Consider the following 18,196-nt stretch of genomic DNA (forward strand, 5'->3'; position numbering starts at 1 on the left):
GTCGCCTCTTGTGTTGTTGGAAAAGAGTGTTTGTGATGACCAGCTTGTTGTCTTGACAAAACTCTATTAGCCTTTGTCCTGCTTCATTCTGAACTCCAAGGCCAAACTTCCCTGTTGTTCCTTTTATATCTTGGCTCCCTACTTTAGCATTCCAGTCCCCTAGAATGAGAAGAACATCTTTCTTTGGTGTCAGTTCTAGAAGGTGTTGTAAATCTTCATAGAATTGTTCAATTTCAGTCTCCTCAGCAATGCTGGTTGGTGCATAAACTTGGATTATTGTGATGTTGAATGGTCTGCCTTGGATTCGTATTGACATCATTCTATCATTTTTGAGATTGTATCCCATTACAGCTTTTCCCACTCTTTTGTTGACTATGAGGGCCACTCCATTCCTTCTACGGGATTCTTGCCCACAATAGTAGATATGATAATCATCTGAGCTGAATTCGCCCATTCCTGTCCATTTTAGTTCACTGATGCCCAGGATGTCGATGTTTATTCTTGCCATCTCCTGTTTGACCACCTCCAGCTTCCCAAGGTTCATAGATCTTACATTCCAGGTTCCTATGCCGTATTTTTCTTTGCAGCATTGGATTTTCCTTTCACTTCCAGGCACGTCCACAGCTGAGCGTCCTTTCGGCTTTGGCCCAACCACTTCATTAGCTCTGGAGCTACTTGTATTTGTCCTCCGCTCTTCCTCAGTAGCATGTTGGACGCCTTCCGACCTGAGGGGCCCATCTTCCAGTGTCATATCTTTTAGCCTTTTGTTTCTGATCATGGGGCGTTCTTGGCAAAGATACTGGAGTGGCTTGCCATTTCCTACTCCAGGTGGATTGCGTTTAGTCGGAACTCTCCACTATGTCCTGTCCGTCTTGGGTGTCCCTGCACGGCATAGCCCATAGTTTCTCTGAGTTACTCAAGCCCCTTCGCCACGACAAGGCAGCAATCCATGAAGGGATAAAATAAAACACTTGTCAACCAACTCTTAGTTCCTTAAAACTACTCAGATATGTGCACCCTTTTACGAAAGCTCCTTTAATTGTAATTCAAGTCTAAAATCTTCAGTTTTAACTACAAGTAGGGTCCATTACTTAATACAAACCACAATGTGGCAATGTACAGAGAGGTATTGTCCAGTTTGCACTGTGTTTATGAGTTATGTGTTGCAATTTTTTTTATTGCTGCTATTAAAAAGTAGAAATGGCAGTCTTTGGGTTGAAATGGAACCTTTCGTCTTCCATCATGCTGACACAGTCCTTTTGTTTGAGCTGATATACAAAAACCTCCACCCAGTATAGCATTGGTGGGGTATAACAGGACAAGCTATAATTAAGAAGAACAAAAAGACTCTATCGTCCTTCACGGCCTCAATCACTTGTCATTTTAAGCTGTTTTTTTTTTAATACACTTCTATTCCTTTATGTTTAAGGGCTTTAATTTTCATACTCTGTAAGCACTAAGAGCTTCAGCATAATTAACTATGACCAAAAAAAGAGGTTATGGTTCCAAGGTTTCCATTGTAACTACCCCGCCCCACCAAAGTGCCCCCTAATAAGTCCTCAAACATGAGGGCCACTGTTTAATTACATTGCTCTTTCATGTAATTGTGCTCTGAAACTACTTTTTCAAATGTCCTTATGGCTTCTTGCACTTTGTGCAATTAGCAACACTTAATTTTTTTAAAACTTTCATATGGAAAGTCAAACTGTACACTTTTATTTTTTAATAAAAGAGACAACTTTAATTCTTGAAAATTGTACTTTGAGATCCAGTGTGATTACAATTAACCTTTTATATAATGAACAAGAGGCAATCGTATGGTACTTAAAGCTCTGAGCTTTAGTCCAGTGAGGCATAACATTGTCACATTGGAAGCATCTGCTTTCAAGACTAGGGTGAAGTATCCAAAGCAAAGTTAAAATGGAATAGTTCTTCACGTAGGTACTTCTGAATAATTTGTTAAGAAGCTTCTTACAGGCATTTTGTCAACTTCATTCACAACGTACAATGATTCTTGAACTTACTGATCACTTGCATAAGACCGTTTATATTCAGGGACAGGTTTCTAAGGGATAAAATAAAACACAATAAACCATATACCTTTACTTTCTATTGGAAAAACACAGAAGACTGAAAGGAGAAAAAAACCTTTTAAAAATCTATATAGGCAGAAGAAGGGGAAGAGAGATTTTCTTCAAAGATTACAGTAGCTTTCTAGCACAGGGAAGTGCATTTGTTTTAATTAAATTGTGGTTGGAATCTTGTTGCTTAGCAAAAGAAAATGTGTAACTTTCAGTCTGTTCCTCTCTACTGTGATTCTTGGGGTGTGTGTGTGGTTGGGAACACACCCCAAGCCAGCATGTGCGAATCTGAGAATCATAGTGGAGATTCTTTATTTGCAAGCTAGGGATGGACTGAAATTTACAATTTTTCCTATGCCAAACAACAGGATTCCAGCTTGTATCTATCCACAGTATGTCTGTCATTTTTCTCTTGTGTGTGTATATATTAGATATACTCTAAATATATCTAATATTTTGAGGGGGCATGATTAGCTGTGTTAGGCTGTTGCAGTAACAACAAGAGTATTATGTCACCTTAAAGAAGGCTGACAGTAACCAATGCAGTTCAGCAGGTAGAAGGTTCTTTTATGAATAAGCAAAAATAGAAACAGATTTACAAATACATAAATTGGGATGTAATAAAATTGGTAAGTTAGAAATATAAATTTAATCCAGATCTATTTATGCAAAATAAAACAACATATTATGATAAGGATAATATACTACACTGAAAACCTTGCAGTGTGTTTTGCTAATAAAGAAGTATAATCTACATAGATATACACAATGAAACAGGATGTTATATTGTCATTATAAATGGCCACATTGAAAATATGATGTATTTTGATCTATTTCTTTCTCACTAGAATTTTAAACAAAATCAAGACAAACAAGTTGTACAATCATCAGACAAGAAAAAGGGAGTTGCCAGAAATTAGTTAAGAAAAATTGTATTTATGACAAAAATCACTACTCTAAAAACAGTTGTTCAGAGTGTTCAAGTTCCCATGAAAGTGAAAGCATGCAGTGCTCCATGGATTGTGTGGTAACAAACTAGAATGATTTTGGTTACTGTGATGATTGTCCATGTCACTCATGCCATTCATATTCATGACCTGATTTGCATGAACCTATGAGAGGACTGGAGAGGTGGAGTCAGCAGCTACATGAGGTTTGGTGGGAGAAGGAGGAGTCTAAAATCTTCAGAGAGAGAGAGAACAGATACTGAGAGATGGAGCATTTTAGCAAAATAGGTAGAGAACGTGGTAATAATATAGCAAGAAAAAAGAAGGATGTACTGAGAGAACTGTTGATGATTTGCTTGTGTAAAATATTTATCTGAGAAACTTCTGTTATTATTCAATCTGCTTCACTCCAATAAATAAGTTCTGTTTGTGTTCACAAGACAAATGTTCTGACAAACGTCATTTATATTGTGGATTGAGGTAATCCACTGGTGGCAGCGAGAGGAAAACATGACGTGAGCCTTTGTGACGGAAAGACAAGCAGGGGCCATAAGGCTGAATGCCACAATTGGTGGCAGCGGCGGGATACAAAATAATCCAGTAAAGTCAAAGTTTAAAAGTGAGTTTTCTGGAGTCGTGGGTACCTTTTAGTCAGAGGTCTGTGTTGAAGAAGTGGGTGACCTGCTAGAGCTTTTGTGGAAAAGCTTAGTGGTGGGGCTTCTGAACACAGATCTGGGGGAACTAAAGATAGGAAACTGACTCTAAAGGGAAAATTCTTTTTTGTTTACCTCAGGATTTGAGAGACCCAGTGACTAGCTTGAAATCCAAGGCTCTGAGAGATAAGGGAGCACTGGTGGATAAAAAATGAAAGCCAGGGTCAGAGTGTATCTGAGGTGATAGGAAAATAAAAAGCACAGGCTGAAAATAGAATTTGTTTTGTGTCTGGAGGCAAGAAGGTTGTCTCAGACCAAGAAACCTTGTGGCCTGTGTGTGAGGGCAGAGTAAGTGTAGCCATCTTTAGCTGCCAATTGAGAACTACATAGTACCCCACAAAAATACTGGTAAAAAGAAAACAGCAAAGTGTTTTAAAAAGAGGCCTGACTAACTCAGTAATAGAAATCAGTCCCTCTTATCAAGAAGGTACATACTTATGCCACCCAAAAGAACTAAAAAGCCAGTAATGGAGGAAATTGATCCTCAAGAGGTTGAGGAAAATGGAAACCCTCAAGTTCAAAGTGAGTAAGGACCTGAGGGACCTGTATTGATTGCCTCAGAGAGTGAAAATATTGAAAGCTCCCAAGATTTTGAAAAATGGAAGTGGGAACAGGAATTCAGGCTCAAGGAACTACATCTCAAAGCTGAGCAAGAGGCCAGACAAATGGAATTAAGACAAAGAGAAATGGAATTTCAAATACAGATGAAACAATTAGAATTAGCTTCCCAAAATACTAATAACAACAACAACAACTCTAGTGAGGGAAATCTCTCAACAATCGACCTAAAGAAATTTCCCCAATATAGGAAAGGAGATTGCCCTGAATCTTTCCTCATTTCATTTGAGAGAGCATGCTGGGACTTTGAGATTAAGGATGATGAAAGGATGATAGTGTTGAGATCACAAATAAATGGAGATTTAGCTGAGCTTTATTCTCAGATGCCTCTAGAGCAAGCTAGAGATTTTACTACATATAAAAAGATGGTATATTCTAGATTTGGCATAAATGCAGAGCACCTTAGAAGAAAATTTCGTTACCAAAAAGCCTGAAGAGTCTTATGCCCAATTAGGGGCTAAATTGATTGAATGTTTGGACGGAACATCAGAAAGTCACTTCCATAGACCAAATGAAAAATGTAATTGGTTTAGAACAATTTTATTCAATGTTGCCAGGGGAATTGCAATATTTGGTCAAGGACAAAAATCCTAAAAATATATTACAGGCATCTGAACACACTGATTCTATTCGTGAAATTAGAGATCCTTGATTTTGTGATGTAAAAATTGGTAGAAAAGTGTGGGCCGACAGGAGGAGAGGACACCTACTTGGTAGAGATTACCTCAGAAGTGCCCAAGCTACTGGAAGCCATTTTGGAGACAGACCCTAATCTCCAGAGCACAGCGATCTGAAACCTAATAGTCCTGAGGGAAAAGTTAATAAGGCCCTTTGTTTTGAACCCAAGGCCAGTAAATTGTGTTATGCGTATGGAGAGAAAGGTCATTTTTGGGCTCAATGTGAGACTCAAAAGACTAGGGATTGTAATCAGCATAGGGCTGGAGATTCCAGCCCCCTAAGAAGGTGTTATGTGTACAGCATGATAAAACAATTAATGCAGCAGTTGCCATAGCAACACAAGTAACAGAAGGGTCAGAGAGCCAAGGTCTGCCTGTGGCCAGGGTTGTCCAGTGCATTCTGATAGAAAGTGATCAGAATCTTCTATATAGCTCAGGAGATGTTATCTATGTTGATAATAATAAGTATCTGGCACTCAAAGATTCTTGTTCACAAGTTACAGTATGTCAGCTTAATATAGTCCCTGAGGAAAATACGTTAGACCATGAAAATATTTCTATTAAAGGGCTTGGTTCTGAAATAGTGGTGCTGCCCATGGAAAAATACCAATAAAATATAAGGGATGGTTAGGAGTTTGGAAGGTGTTTAATGGGTCTGGATTTAGCTGAGCATGTGCAGAGTGTTTTTATGACAACTTATTCTCAGGGAAGGCAAATTGAAGCCACTGAGGGAAATGATGGAAATCTTCCTGAAATAAGAGAAGTGAGAGAGACAGCTGATCTGGTTATTCTGAGAAACCCTAATAATCTCTTTTTCATCAAAGAACAAAAGGAAGACCCTACATTAATTGAATGCTTTGCACATGTTAAGGAAATTCCACTGACCCCTGAAAATCCTGAACGAATCCCCAGTCTAGAGGAAAACCCTGAGGTAGCAGAAATGGCTGAGGAGGTCATATTGAAAAACCCTAATAATACTGTACTTCCTGTATTGAGGAGCAGAAGGAAGATACTACTTTAAATGCTTGTATTAAAACACCTAATGAGAATCCCATTCTGCTGACACCTGAACACCCAGAGAGGTTTATAGCTGATAAAAACCTGATATATAGAGAGGGTTTATCAACAATTCATAGGATTGGAGATGGATATCACAATAAATTGTCCCTGTAAAATATAGGAACAAGTTCTTAGAAGTAGCAGAGCCAAGCTTGGGGGGGGGTACTCCTGGAAAGGAAAAAAGGCTTGTATGAGGCCCAGGAAAGAGCATTCTGTCCTGAGGACAAATTGGTGAGGCTGAGACCCATAGAGGGGAGTGAATTACAGTTAGCAGGGGGGAACAACCTGTGCATTCGCTGCAGCAGAACTGGAGGGCTGAGAAGTCTAGTCGCTCTGCAGCTGCAAAAGCCCTTAAAACCCTGCAATGCAAACCCCTACCTAAGAAACCAAATATTAAAGATATAGAACCAGGTGATGAAAATCTCAATATATCTAAAATAAACCAAGATTTTGAGATTACACTTAAAACAAACATGCCTGTGAATTTGGAGGTGACCCATGATAGTGGTCCCCCACATATGGAGAACTTCGCAACAGAAGTACCTGTGGGTGAATTTGTTGATGAGGAGGAAAGCGTAAACCATAATATCTGAAGGAAGAACGCAGTCATAGCTATGCTGGAGAAGTGGAAGAAACTGCTTAACCTTCCCACAGCTGAGAAAATTAAGCCACTATTTAGAAAGAGGACTGACTTAACCCAGAAGAGGCGAGCTGAGGACATCCAGTGGACTTCAGACTGCCCAATGACTGCCAGTAGACAGAAGAGGGTGTGGGCTTCAGGATCTGCCCTTGTTGTGCCAGACTACAACCAGTAGTTCACAGTTTGTGTGGATGCATCAAGCGTCGGACTTGGAATGGTGCTGTGCCAAGCGGATGACAGCGTAAAACTGCACCCAGTTACTCTGATCAGCAGGAGATTCCAACCTGGTGAGAGACATTGATCTGCCATCGAGAGGGCATGCCTATCGACTGTTTGGACACTGCAAAGACTGAAGCCTTACATTTGGGGCAGGAGGTTCATCCTTTGCACTGACCCTTTCCCTCTGGTGTGGATACAAACCATGAAAGATGCTAACAGTAAGCTTGCAAGATGGACACTAAACCTGCAAGACTTTGACTTTGAGATCTGCAGCATAAAATGGACTCAAAATATGGTTGCTAACGCCTGGTCTTGAAGGCCAAATAACTAATGGATGGATAAAAGAGTGTAATGTTGTGTTAAATGTTCTGTTTGTGCACTAGTAATGAAATGCAATTAAAATGAAATGTCTCATTGAATGCTGATTAACTAAGAGGTGTATATAGAGATGGAAAATAATAATGGTGAGTAGCATTATTAATGTAGAAGTAATGTAAGCTGTCTTCATGTGAGTAAGGAAAATGTTTATAATTGCATTGATTGTTTCAAATGTTTACAGTAATAAGTTTGATCTGGTAAACATAGTAATAGAGAGAAACTAGTATAAGGTATGTATAAGTATATGGTAAGTGTAATGTGTTATATGGTAAAATATGGTATATGATTTAGAACATAACTGGTAAGCATATTGTTATGATGGTGTTTTGTATGTAATGTTTCCTGTATGTTCCATTGTTCACAAGGGTAAACTGTAAGGTTTTCCTCAGGAAACAAACTTTTTCTTAGGGGGAGGAATGTGACGATCACCCATGTCACTCGTGCCATTCATATTCATGACCTGATTTGCATGAACCTATGAGAGGACTGGAGAGGCGGAGTCAGTATCTACATGAGGTTTGGCGGGAGAAGGAGGAGTTAGATAGGGCTGGTTAGTCAGAGAGAGAGGGAACAGATACTGAGAGATGGAGCTTGTTAGAAAAATAGGTAGAGAACGTGGTAATGATATAGCAAGAGAAAAGGATGTACTGAGAGAACTGTTGATGATTTGCTTGTGTATAATGTTTATCTGAGAAACTTCTGTTATTATTCAATCCGCTTCACTCCAATAAAAAAGTTCTGTTTGTGTTCACAAGACAAATGTTCTGACAAACGTAATTTATATTGTGGATTGAGGTAATCCACTGGTGGCGGCGAGAGGAAAACGTGACGTGAGCCTTTGTGATGGAAAGACAAGCAGGAGCCACAAGGGCGAACGCCACAGTTACTAAACACATTTTTCTGTTTTGTAGTATAAAGCATTGTAGGGCTTTTAATGTTGTATATTATCACGATTGTTAATATACTACTTTGTTTTGTGTAAATTTTTTAGTTTTTCTAATTTTGTGTTATCATACTCAAATGTGTTCATTGTCTGTAGAAGGCTCTTTGATCCTGTGGAAACTTTAGTGGAAAAGGGAGGGACACTTTTTGTCAAGGTCTCCTTCCCCTCGAATATAGGCTGCTGAACTTGCTCCCAACTTGCTCTGGATGAGCAGGTACAAAGGGAGGCTCAGGTGGACAGATATTGAGATTGGGGAAACTGGGAGGAATTCCTTCCTCTCCTCCCCTCTGAGGCAAGTAGACTTCCGACAGGAGAGGGACACTAGTGGATACAACTCATATGTATTTCATTCACTGCAGCAGAGCTGTTGCCAAATGTGTGTGTGTGTTGATTTATGAATTAAAACATAGTATTACTTATGCTGAAATGCTGATAGACTTCTTCAGAAAGAATGAAAAGAAAATTAAAGGGGAAAAAAGTAAAATAAACAAAATGTGAGGGTACAGATTCCATAATCAGCATTCTGAATTTTTATTTTCTCAGTCAAAGTCAAGTGTAACAAAGCCCAAGGCATAATGTTCTGCAATTTTAAAAAATATATTAGTATAATTTCTGTGCTACTTTTCTAGATGGAAGTCACCAGCAGAATAAAAACAGAATACATTAATATTTGGTGGAAACTCTACCTCCCCCCCCCCCGATTGTGGGTGATCTCTGAGTTGGTTACCTGGAAAATGTATCATTTAGGTTTTGTAGATTCTATAACACAGATAAAAAAAACTTAGGCTTATAAGGAAACATTCAAAATCTCCCTTCTGTGTATTGTCAGAGGCAAAAATGTATTAGCAACTCATATAATGCACACATATTGTAAGACATCAAAATGTCAGGTTCAGACTGTAGCCCTATTCAGCTGTTCAGCGTTAAAGTAAACACAAAGAACTGACACCCCCCTCCCATCATCTCTTCACTCACACACAAAAAAAATTGATTTCTGAAGAGAAAGTCTCTTTTATTCATGGAAGCTCTCCACGTGAGCCAGAATCCTAGAAAATCTGTGTTTTGACCCACATAGAGTTGGGCTTACGGCATCCAGCAGAGCTGAACCTACATATGTCTTCCTAGGCAGCAGTGGTAGTTGCATCTATAAACTCTTGTCACATGTGCATCAATATCTCCAAATGAAGTAAAAATTCAATCATGTCTTCTCGTTTATCAAATATACTCAGAAAAATCAGGGACATGTCTTAATCAAAACAAATATTTTTTGTGTTTATTTATAGCATATGTGTGCATGGGGAAGATTTCTGATTGCTAAACTTGTAGTTTCTGATTATTCCTCTTCCCCAAATCCTTAATAATCTTTAACATCTAAATATTTGTGTATCTGTGTATGTGTGTATAAAAACAGTTATTATAGATATTAATCTCCTTTTCTGATGGAAAATTCTATTGGATGAATATTTACTTAGGATGATCTGGATTTTAGATTTCTAAGGGTGAAGGAATAGAAGAAATGAAGAAATTACTACCAACCTAAAAGCTACCACTGACTGAAAAATCTGATGAATGCACTGGTTCTAAAATAGTGACCGTTTGATTCTGACTTGTTTTAGAAGATCTATGTTTAGCTGTCTCTGTGTCCTTTTTTTTTTTTTTTTTTTTTTTTTTTTTTTTTTTTGCATGTTTCCAAAGCTTGAAATATGCTATGATACCAACTGGAAACAAATGGTACACAAAACAAATTATTTATCTGAGTTTAGTGATTTGAATTTAACAGGACCTCAGTCAAAAATACAGATTGCTTTTTTCTTACTCTTGGTTTATATTATAATGTGTGAGTGACTGACTGCTTGATTTTCATAGAAGCTTAATCAGAAATATAGACTGGAGTTGCGTTACCTTTTGCTTATATTTGATAAAAAATATGGGTGATTGCCTGCCAAAGCATTAGTATTAGAAGGTCTCCTGCTGGTCTTCCCAGAAAGACTATCTCATACAGATGTCTGGCTATGGCTACACTTCTGCCACGAAATTCAGTAAGTCATTTCTCATTGAAGGAGATAAGGATTGTCTTTTTCCTGTCTGCAGACCAAGCTTTCTCCATTTATGTGGGAAGCTGTGGAATGTGTACACATGTGTATGCACATATTGTGCACACATGCAAGGAGTGCAATATCCATACTTTTTTATTAAGTATGTGGCGACCTCCAATACTATTGGGCTATATAAATGACATGGGTGTTTCTATATTTGCCTTTCTTCTTTTCTGTTTCATTCTTTCTCACTTCCTTCCTTTCTGTTTCTCAAAGGCCTTTCACACCTGATGATGGGCGAGCAAGGTAAGTCTTTTCTTTCCTGCTTTCTTTAGTATTTGCATATGATGATCCCTGCTTCCTCCTATCACAGCTTGGCTTGCGTAGGCTGGGATACCCAAAGCAGTCCAACTGCTTTGTATTTACTCCCATCTGTTGCCTTTCCATCATTCATTTGCTGAATTTGAGATATGTAACCAATGTTTGAGAAGATAATCCCTGGAAGTCTGAAGTCAGGTGTGCTAACAATGAATTGATATAGTGAAGGCAAATTGAAAAAGAAGGTCTGACATGCTCTTTATCATATTCTTCCCCCAGTCCTTCTGCTTTTGCTTTTATAACTGACACCACAACTTTGACACTTGGTAGATCTGGCTGTCAGAATTCTTTTCTTCTTTTTTTGGCTAAATGTTCTACAAAAATATGCTTAACATTTTTGTGGCAGTGATCTTTGAAGACACTATTTACAGCTAATGGTTTTCATTTCCTGCAGTTTAAAACATCCAAAGAGGTAAATAATGTACTTTGAGATGTCTAAAAAAATGAGGTAGTTTTAAATCAGAGGCCCTGCATTTGTAGTTTGAACCAGATATTATTGTTCATTTATTGAAACTGGCAGTATGGGTCTCCACCCAGCGTAAAACAGAGGTGTATGGGTTGGAAAGAAATGCACCTATGCAGATATCCAGAGGAGTGGCTGTGTTTGTACATAATCAGTTGTAGTGAAACCAAGAAGTCTTGTGGCACCCACCATAAAGGCCTCCTTCTACATTTGAAGAAGAGAGCTGCAGTCCACAAGAGCTTGTGGCAAATAAAACTTCCCCATCTGTAAGATGCTACAAGATGTATTTTCTTTGTACTACTTTAGTAAGCATTCAGAGAGTGTGTAAAGCAGATAGAAGATGTTGTGCTGCTTTGGCGTGACCTTCGGTAGTGTGGTCATTATTCCCTCTGGAGATGACAGGTGTTAGAGAGAGATGGTAGATGTTTCATTAAATGGTAATCAACCATTTGATGAGTCAGATAAATTAAGTGTTCAGTTTAGCATGACAGTTATACCATTACATTTAGTTCCAGGTGTAAGGGAACCTATATAACAGTAGGATCATCCTGACAGCAACATGGGGAGTCAAGATCTCAATCATGGTCCATAAATTTAGCATGCAGCTCTGTTCTAAGTGATTCACGTTAGAATTCGCGGCACTAGAAGGCACATTAGAATTGCAAAGCTATACTGGAGCATTTTATTTCTAGGAGTCACTTACTATTTAAATGTCTTGGCACAAACAGCGATATGTTCTACTGTAGCTACTACTAGCAATTCTCACAGAGCCATCCACAACTGCTGGGTCTGAAAAGAACCTGCCAAAGATGCCACATTGCTGTTGCACAAATAGCCAATTCTAATCCTAGTCCTCAATGCAGATTGGTTGTTTATCCTCTTGCTGAAGCTCTTGCCAAACAGGTAGTGGACAGGGAGACATACACAGTTAATTACAGATGTCCCAGCAATACTCAGTAATGTCCATTTCATACAATTTTAATTGTTGTGACTCTATTCTGAAGAACCCTGGAAATTGTAATTTAGTGAGATATTTAGGATTATCTATTAAAGAGCTCTTCTTTAGTCCTGGAACTACATGAGACCTCTACTAAAGGATGAAGTCACAGCAGTTAAAACTGTATCAAATTTATCTGTGTAGTACAGATAGACTTTTAATATTCTGATCAGTAGCAATGTTTCAGGGGAAGCTATTTCAGTCAGCACAGCTATTGAAGATTACAGATATATTACCTAAATTTTAAAATGGGCTGGAAACTTGTGTGTGAGCAATGAGGCTCAGCAGACTAGATTTCAGTTCCTGATCTGTCATTACTGTCATTATATTAAGAGCCTATTTCTGTTTGTCTCTGTTCAGAATACTTGGCTACTTTCCAAGAAGCTCTTCATTTGGTCCTCTACTCCATTTTGCTTTCCATCTGCTCTCATTGCTTAGGCAGCCAAACACAAAGAAATTGCCAGAGTAAAACATTGTACTTAGCAGGTCTCAAGTGCCTATTCAAAAGATGTAAAATTTGCACTTGATGAGGATCACATTATTGTGGCACAAACAGCAAATTCTAGTTCCTAGTCCTACATGCACGTATGCACCTACATGCAACTCATGAGAGGGGCAGTGATACTTCAGCTCATTAAATGCTGATAGCATCGTATTGTGGTGATAACTTTGTAGTCCATTCTGCACCAAAAAAAGTGCAGAAAAGTGTGAAGAGGTACAAAAAAAAGCACAGTCTTTCCAAAATATATTCCTGTTAACAGCTGAGATGTTAAAAAGGAGCAGGGAGGGAGGAAGAAAGGAATTCTGGAATGGAGAGGATCCACTTAAGTCCTTTTATTCTGCAAGTTGTTTTAGGATACGATGATAAAATGAATGTCCTGCATCTCCCTTTTTTGAGTTTGCCTAGGTTTTAAAATTACCAGGGGAGGCCTTTCATTCAGTCCTGCCATCCCTACAGATGCATTTGGAACAGATATAAGAGAAGTACTTCTCTGTTATTGCTCCCAAGCTGTGGAACCCCCTCCCATGGGAAGCAGGCAGAACCCTTTCTCTTCAGGCAGGCTTTTTTGGTAATTGGCTGCCTAAGAGGGGATTCATAAAAATGGAGCTACTGAGTTTTGAGGGCTTGTTTTTGGTGGCATTTTTAAATTTTTTTTATTATTATTATATATAAAATCCATCTATGCTTATTTAACATCGTGTCTTCTGGGTTCAGCCCACAATCATTTGCCAATAAAACTACAATACATATCAAGCTCTTAATCTATAGAACGTGCTTCTAACCATTGATAAAACAAGTTCTATGTTGAATGCTTTTAAATTGTTTTTATCTATTGGTTTTTTAAAACAATGCATGTTTAATTATGTTTAATATTGTAAGAATATATTTTTCTAGTTTTTTAAAATAATTTTTTAGTATTGTTTAAGATTGTAAGCATCCTTGGGCCCTCTTGAGGAGACACAAGAAATTACTCTGATTAGGTGATACGATTGTATTAGGTTTTCCTTTGCACAGCTCATACACTGATTAAGATTGAAGGGCTAAAAAGTTAGAAAATTTCAGTTGTCCATCTACAACAATATAAATTGTCTATAGTAAACTCCAAACTACATGCATTTACTGTGGATGCTATGAAAGAATACAAAGACTTAAGATCATCTTTCTCCTTTCCAATTTCCTCTCCCTTTACTGTTCACTTTTAGCATCCCACCTGATGTAGTATTTTCTTGAATTATTTTATCGTTCCTTTTCTGCCTCTATACACCTTATATGTGTGTAGATTGATAGATCAATCGACTGATTGATAGATTGATTGATTGGCTGAAATCCTGTTGCATAGCATAAGGAAAAATGTAGGTTTTGGTCTGTTCTTTGCTGGCAAAGAAAGAGCTGTGGCCATGAATTTCAGGGTCACATGTACCAAGTGGCTTGGTTCATTTGTATGCAGCCCTGAGAATCATACTGAAAGTTCTTTCTTCGGCAAGGAACAGACCAAAACAGGAACAGACTCCCTATGTTATGCAACAGGATTTTGGCCACTGTGTGCCAGCCCAGCTATCACCAGCCCAGCTATCACTTTTTGTTAATAAAAAAGCTTGAGCAATGTAAGACAGATTCATGGAAAACATTATATTATGAGGTATGTATCCTCTTAAGCAAGTGGTAAATGTAGAGGATGCAAGCTGCAGCCCATTCAATGTGATGATGGTCATATCACTGATTGTGGCTTCTTCATCCTGCTTCCCCTCGCCTGGTGACTAAACTAGGGAGCCAGTGACCTCTGACATTTCTGTCTCTCTCACATGTTATCCATCTCATTGTGCCAAGTAAACTGTCTGTCTTTTTCTTTCCAGCTAATTCTTTCACTTATTCCACCATGATAATATTTATATAGAGTGCGTAAAATGCTAATGTACTTGTGTGAATAGATGTGTCTACAAATACATATTATATACAATGGTGATATAATATAGAGACATAGTGTGTTATTTATATATCTAGAACACACATTCTTGTCCTTCTTGCACCACCATGAGTAAGTGGAAAATATTTAGCAAATATATTTCCACATGGTAATACCCTCCTTTTGACCTGTGTTTTAATCTTTGTTTTCTCTGCCATTATGAATTTGAGGTGGTGTGCTGTGCATTTCTGACGTGCTGTTATTGCATGAGGTTTGCTTTCTCCATATAAAATTGGAGCTAAAGATCAGTATTTGTGTGGTTAGATTATCTCCCTTCTGTGTTTGTGTGCTTTTGTGTGCTCTTTTTTTTGTACTGTGTTCAGATGCTTAATTTCAAATTGTCTTTTGGTGATGTGTATAGTGATCTGATTTTTATTTATTATTTATTTTTTATTCTTCCATCTGCTGTTTTCTCTTGCCTTCTTCCTGGTGGACTCTTCACCGTACCTGTGCTTATGTGGACAATGAAACACAACTTCATGCCTTATAGGTAGAAGTAAAGGTATAGATATTTTTCTTTTAAAAATAATAGCTCTGATTATTGGCATGTTTGTAAAATGTACATGTGTCATCTTTTTAATATCTGCATGGTCCTTGTTTTTATTTAAAAATCACCTTCCTGTTATTCCTGAGGAAATATTTTTAATATTTATATTGTGCTGTTGTATACCATATGGTGCTTGAAAAAAAATCTATGGGATGCTGTGCAGATTTGATTCACATAGGAAATCGTGTAAGGTGTGTGTACCAACAGCTGCTGTTTCTGACTTGTGAATGTATGCCACCAGTTTGAGAGTTTCTCATACATTACAGAAGCAATATATGAAACTTGTAACAAGTATGTACAGTAACTGGATAACACAGTAAGTCAGTTTACGTATGCACTTGGAATTACCATATTGATTCTGCTGTTGCCTTAGTGTAGCTGAACGTGGGAAGAGTGTGATTAGAGGTGGAAGTCATTATTTTCTGGACTACAACTCCTGGAATCCCTGACCAGCACGGTCAGTGGCTACAGTGGGTGGGGTATTTGGGGAGTATTAGTCTGAAAAACTAATATTGCCCATCTCAGCTTGTAACATAAGGCCTGCTCATTTCATGAATTAAAAAACTATTCATGCTCAAAAGAGTTGGGCACATGCAATGTGTGAAAAAAGAGAAACACATGTGATGGTGAGAAAACATTGTAATCATACAGCTCAAGTGAAGGGAATGGAAGAATGCTGTGTTATGGAAGTCTAACCATGAAGGAACATGGATTGCAAAATGCAGCACTTTTTTTCACTTAAATGCACACCTGATTCAGGTAGATCAGTTAAGGTATGCACTTTTCAGCAACTTGCACTTCTTGATAGCAGATAGGGCAGCCAAACATACCTAATCATACCTCTGAAAAGAGAAAAGCATACTGAGTCTGCTATGGGCCTCCTTTTGATATGTTTGGGAAAAGAGGAGGAAGAAGGAGGACGACTCAGGAACATAAATTTAAATTAAACCAGCTGTTTAAATAATCTTCTGGGAGATGGTTGATTTTTCAAAAATGTGTTGCCTAATAGTGCTTGGAAATATGATGTATTTTGCCATCATGCGATAGAGATTTGTTGGAATCTAATGAATTTAAGGCCTAATCCAGGGAGCATGAGTGGTCTGTGTGTGACAGGAATAGGCTCTGTGTCATTACACTACATGTCATATATGGTACACGTGTTTCTCATGTAAGCATGTGCGTATATGTGCTCTTGTAATTTGTGCGATTTTCCCTCCTCAAAAAATGAGTGAGAAGAATAAAGCAAATAGACCTCCATGCATGCTGGCTTTCCATATGGAGTGCCCATGTAATTATCATAATGGCACAGAGAGGTCTATGATTCCAAGACTTAAAGTGTATTCCTCCCAAGGTAAGTGTGAAGGAAAAATAATTAATTCCTACTCATTTGTAATGCAGAGACTCTGGTAGATTGCCTGGAAAGCTGCTTCATTCTACAGACTCCCAGTTGTGTTGATTCTGTGCTTACAGTTGGGTGTGGTGTTTCTTACCTTCTCACTGAGATCATGTTACAAATAATCAATAGCATCTCACTTTCTAGCCTGCTGTATTTTTTACTTAGGTTGACAACAATAATAAGAGAGGGCAAAAAATGAATTAGAGTAATTCCTACAACAGATCCTTTAACAACATGTCTTTTGTAGTACATTTCCATTTCAGTTTTTGAGATACAGTACCTACTTTTGGAGGAAGCTCATTGTATTTATCAGTGTGGTCTATAAAGTACAGCTGAACCTGCATTTAGAACGTACACTGACCTATGTCTGAACGTTACAGTTTAGTTAGTTTGAATTATTAATATATAAATAAAGTGAGTGTCAAGCACTAAAATGTACTATATTGATTCTTAGTATGATGTTGGCGTTTTGAAGCGAAGCCTTCAACTTTGTTCAAGTCTATAAGACTTCCAGTATTCAAATAAGAACAGCAAAATGTGTGAACTGGCATACAAATGTGCATTTTTGTGATGTGTTAGCAACCTTGCTCCCTGTAGTATGTTCCCTCAGTCCTTGAGAGAAATGTAAGATGTTATATCTTCACCCAGAGTTGCTGTTGTGGCTGAAAACAAGGGAACTTTCCTTCAGAGCACAGAGATATTGATATACTCTTAAAGTAATTGCAAGAATGTACTACTACTACTACTACTACTACTACTACTACTACTACTACTACTACTACTACTACTACTACTACTACTACTACTGATGCCAACTTTTGGCAACCCCTCCCAGGGTTTTCTAGGTATAGAGTACTCAGAAGTGTTTACCATTCCCATCTTATGGTGCTCTGGGACTGTGCAGCTTGCCCAAGGCTACACAGACTGTCTCTTTTTCCAGGAAGCACTGTGGGATATTCTGACATCTGGCTCTCCTTAACTCACTGAACTTTCCTGTTATCAGATCATGGCTGTTTGGGATACACACACTCTATCCTTGGGATCAGCTGCTTTATAGCAACAGCCTGTTGTTCAGCAAAGGGTTGGAAGTATTTTCTATTGCAGTCTGTATTTGGAAGGCAAAACATGATCAAATACAACCAGTAGTGGTGACAGGTAAAGAAGAGGAAGTATTTGTTCTAAAACACTTATGCCATACACTCTTCAAGGTGTTTGTGATTTGAATTTTGTAAGGTTTTGAAGTTATTAAAGAACTCTGGAATCAAATAGGAAACGGGCTTCTAGAATGACTGGGTAAACTTAGGTTTATGTTGATGTCGCTTGCGTTCCTTTTGAGAAACACTATTATATATTGCATTTCTTAACAGTATTAAATAAATTCTGACAAAATAAGTGATAAATAACAGACTTCTAAATCACTGTTTAGCTTGAGTTAATGCCTAGATTATGCTATACTATATCTTTTGCTCTCCTGAAAACTTTTAGTTAAAGAAATGACAACTGACTTTGCTGTTACAGTTCATTACAAATGTCTTAACTCCTACAATGATTTTTGTTTTGTTCTTATTAAGAGTCTTGTTTTGCCAACCATCAGTTTAGTTCTTTTTGTACTCCATAGTCCTAATGCAGAGCTTTGAAT

At 38.0% G+C, this 18,196-nt stretch overlaps 1 protein-coding gene and 1 long non-coding RNA gene across 3 annotated transcripts in view; one reads left to right on the forward strand and one right to left on the reverse strand.

Annotated features, from left to right (window-relative positions):
• The window catches only part of NRXN3 (neurexin 3), a 1,709,419-nt gene that overhangs the window by 321,791 nt on the left and 1,369,432 nt on the right, over positions 1 to 18,196 (forward strand). For both annotated transcript variants that reach the window (XM_078393277.1, XM_078393271.1), the window contains one exon: positions 10,588 to 10,617. In XM_078393277.1, coding sequence (XP_078249403.1) covers positions 10,588 to 10,617 — 30 coding nt within the window. The remainder of the gene's footprint in view (positions 1 to 10,587; positions 10,618 to 18,196) is intronic.
• Positions 1,818 to 18,196, reverse strand: part of LOC140703236 (uncharacterized) — a 33,516-nt gene continuing 17,137 nt past the window's right edge. Inside the window, exon 2 of the long non-coding RNA XR_013545080.1 lies at positions 1,818 to 2,065. This is a non-coding gene — a long non-coding RNA (uncharacterized LOC140703236). The remainder of the gene's footprint in view (positions 2,066 to 18,196) is intronic.

Source organism: Pogona vitticeps, chromosome 1 (genome assembly GCF_051106095.1).
Source record: "Pogona vitticeps strain Pit_001003342236 chromosome 1, PviZW2.1, whole genome shotgun sequence".
Classification (NCBI taxonomy): domain Eukaryota; kingdom Metazoa; phylum Chordata; class Lepidosauria; order Squamata; family Agamidae; genus Pogona; species Pogona vitticeps.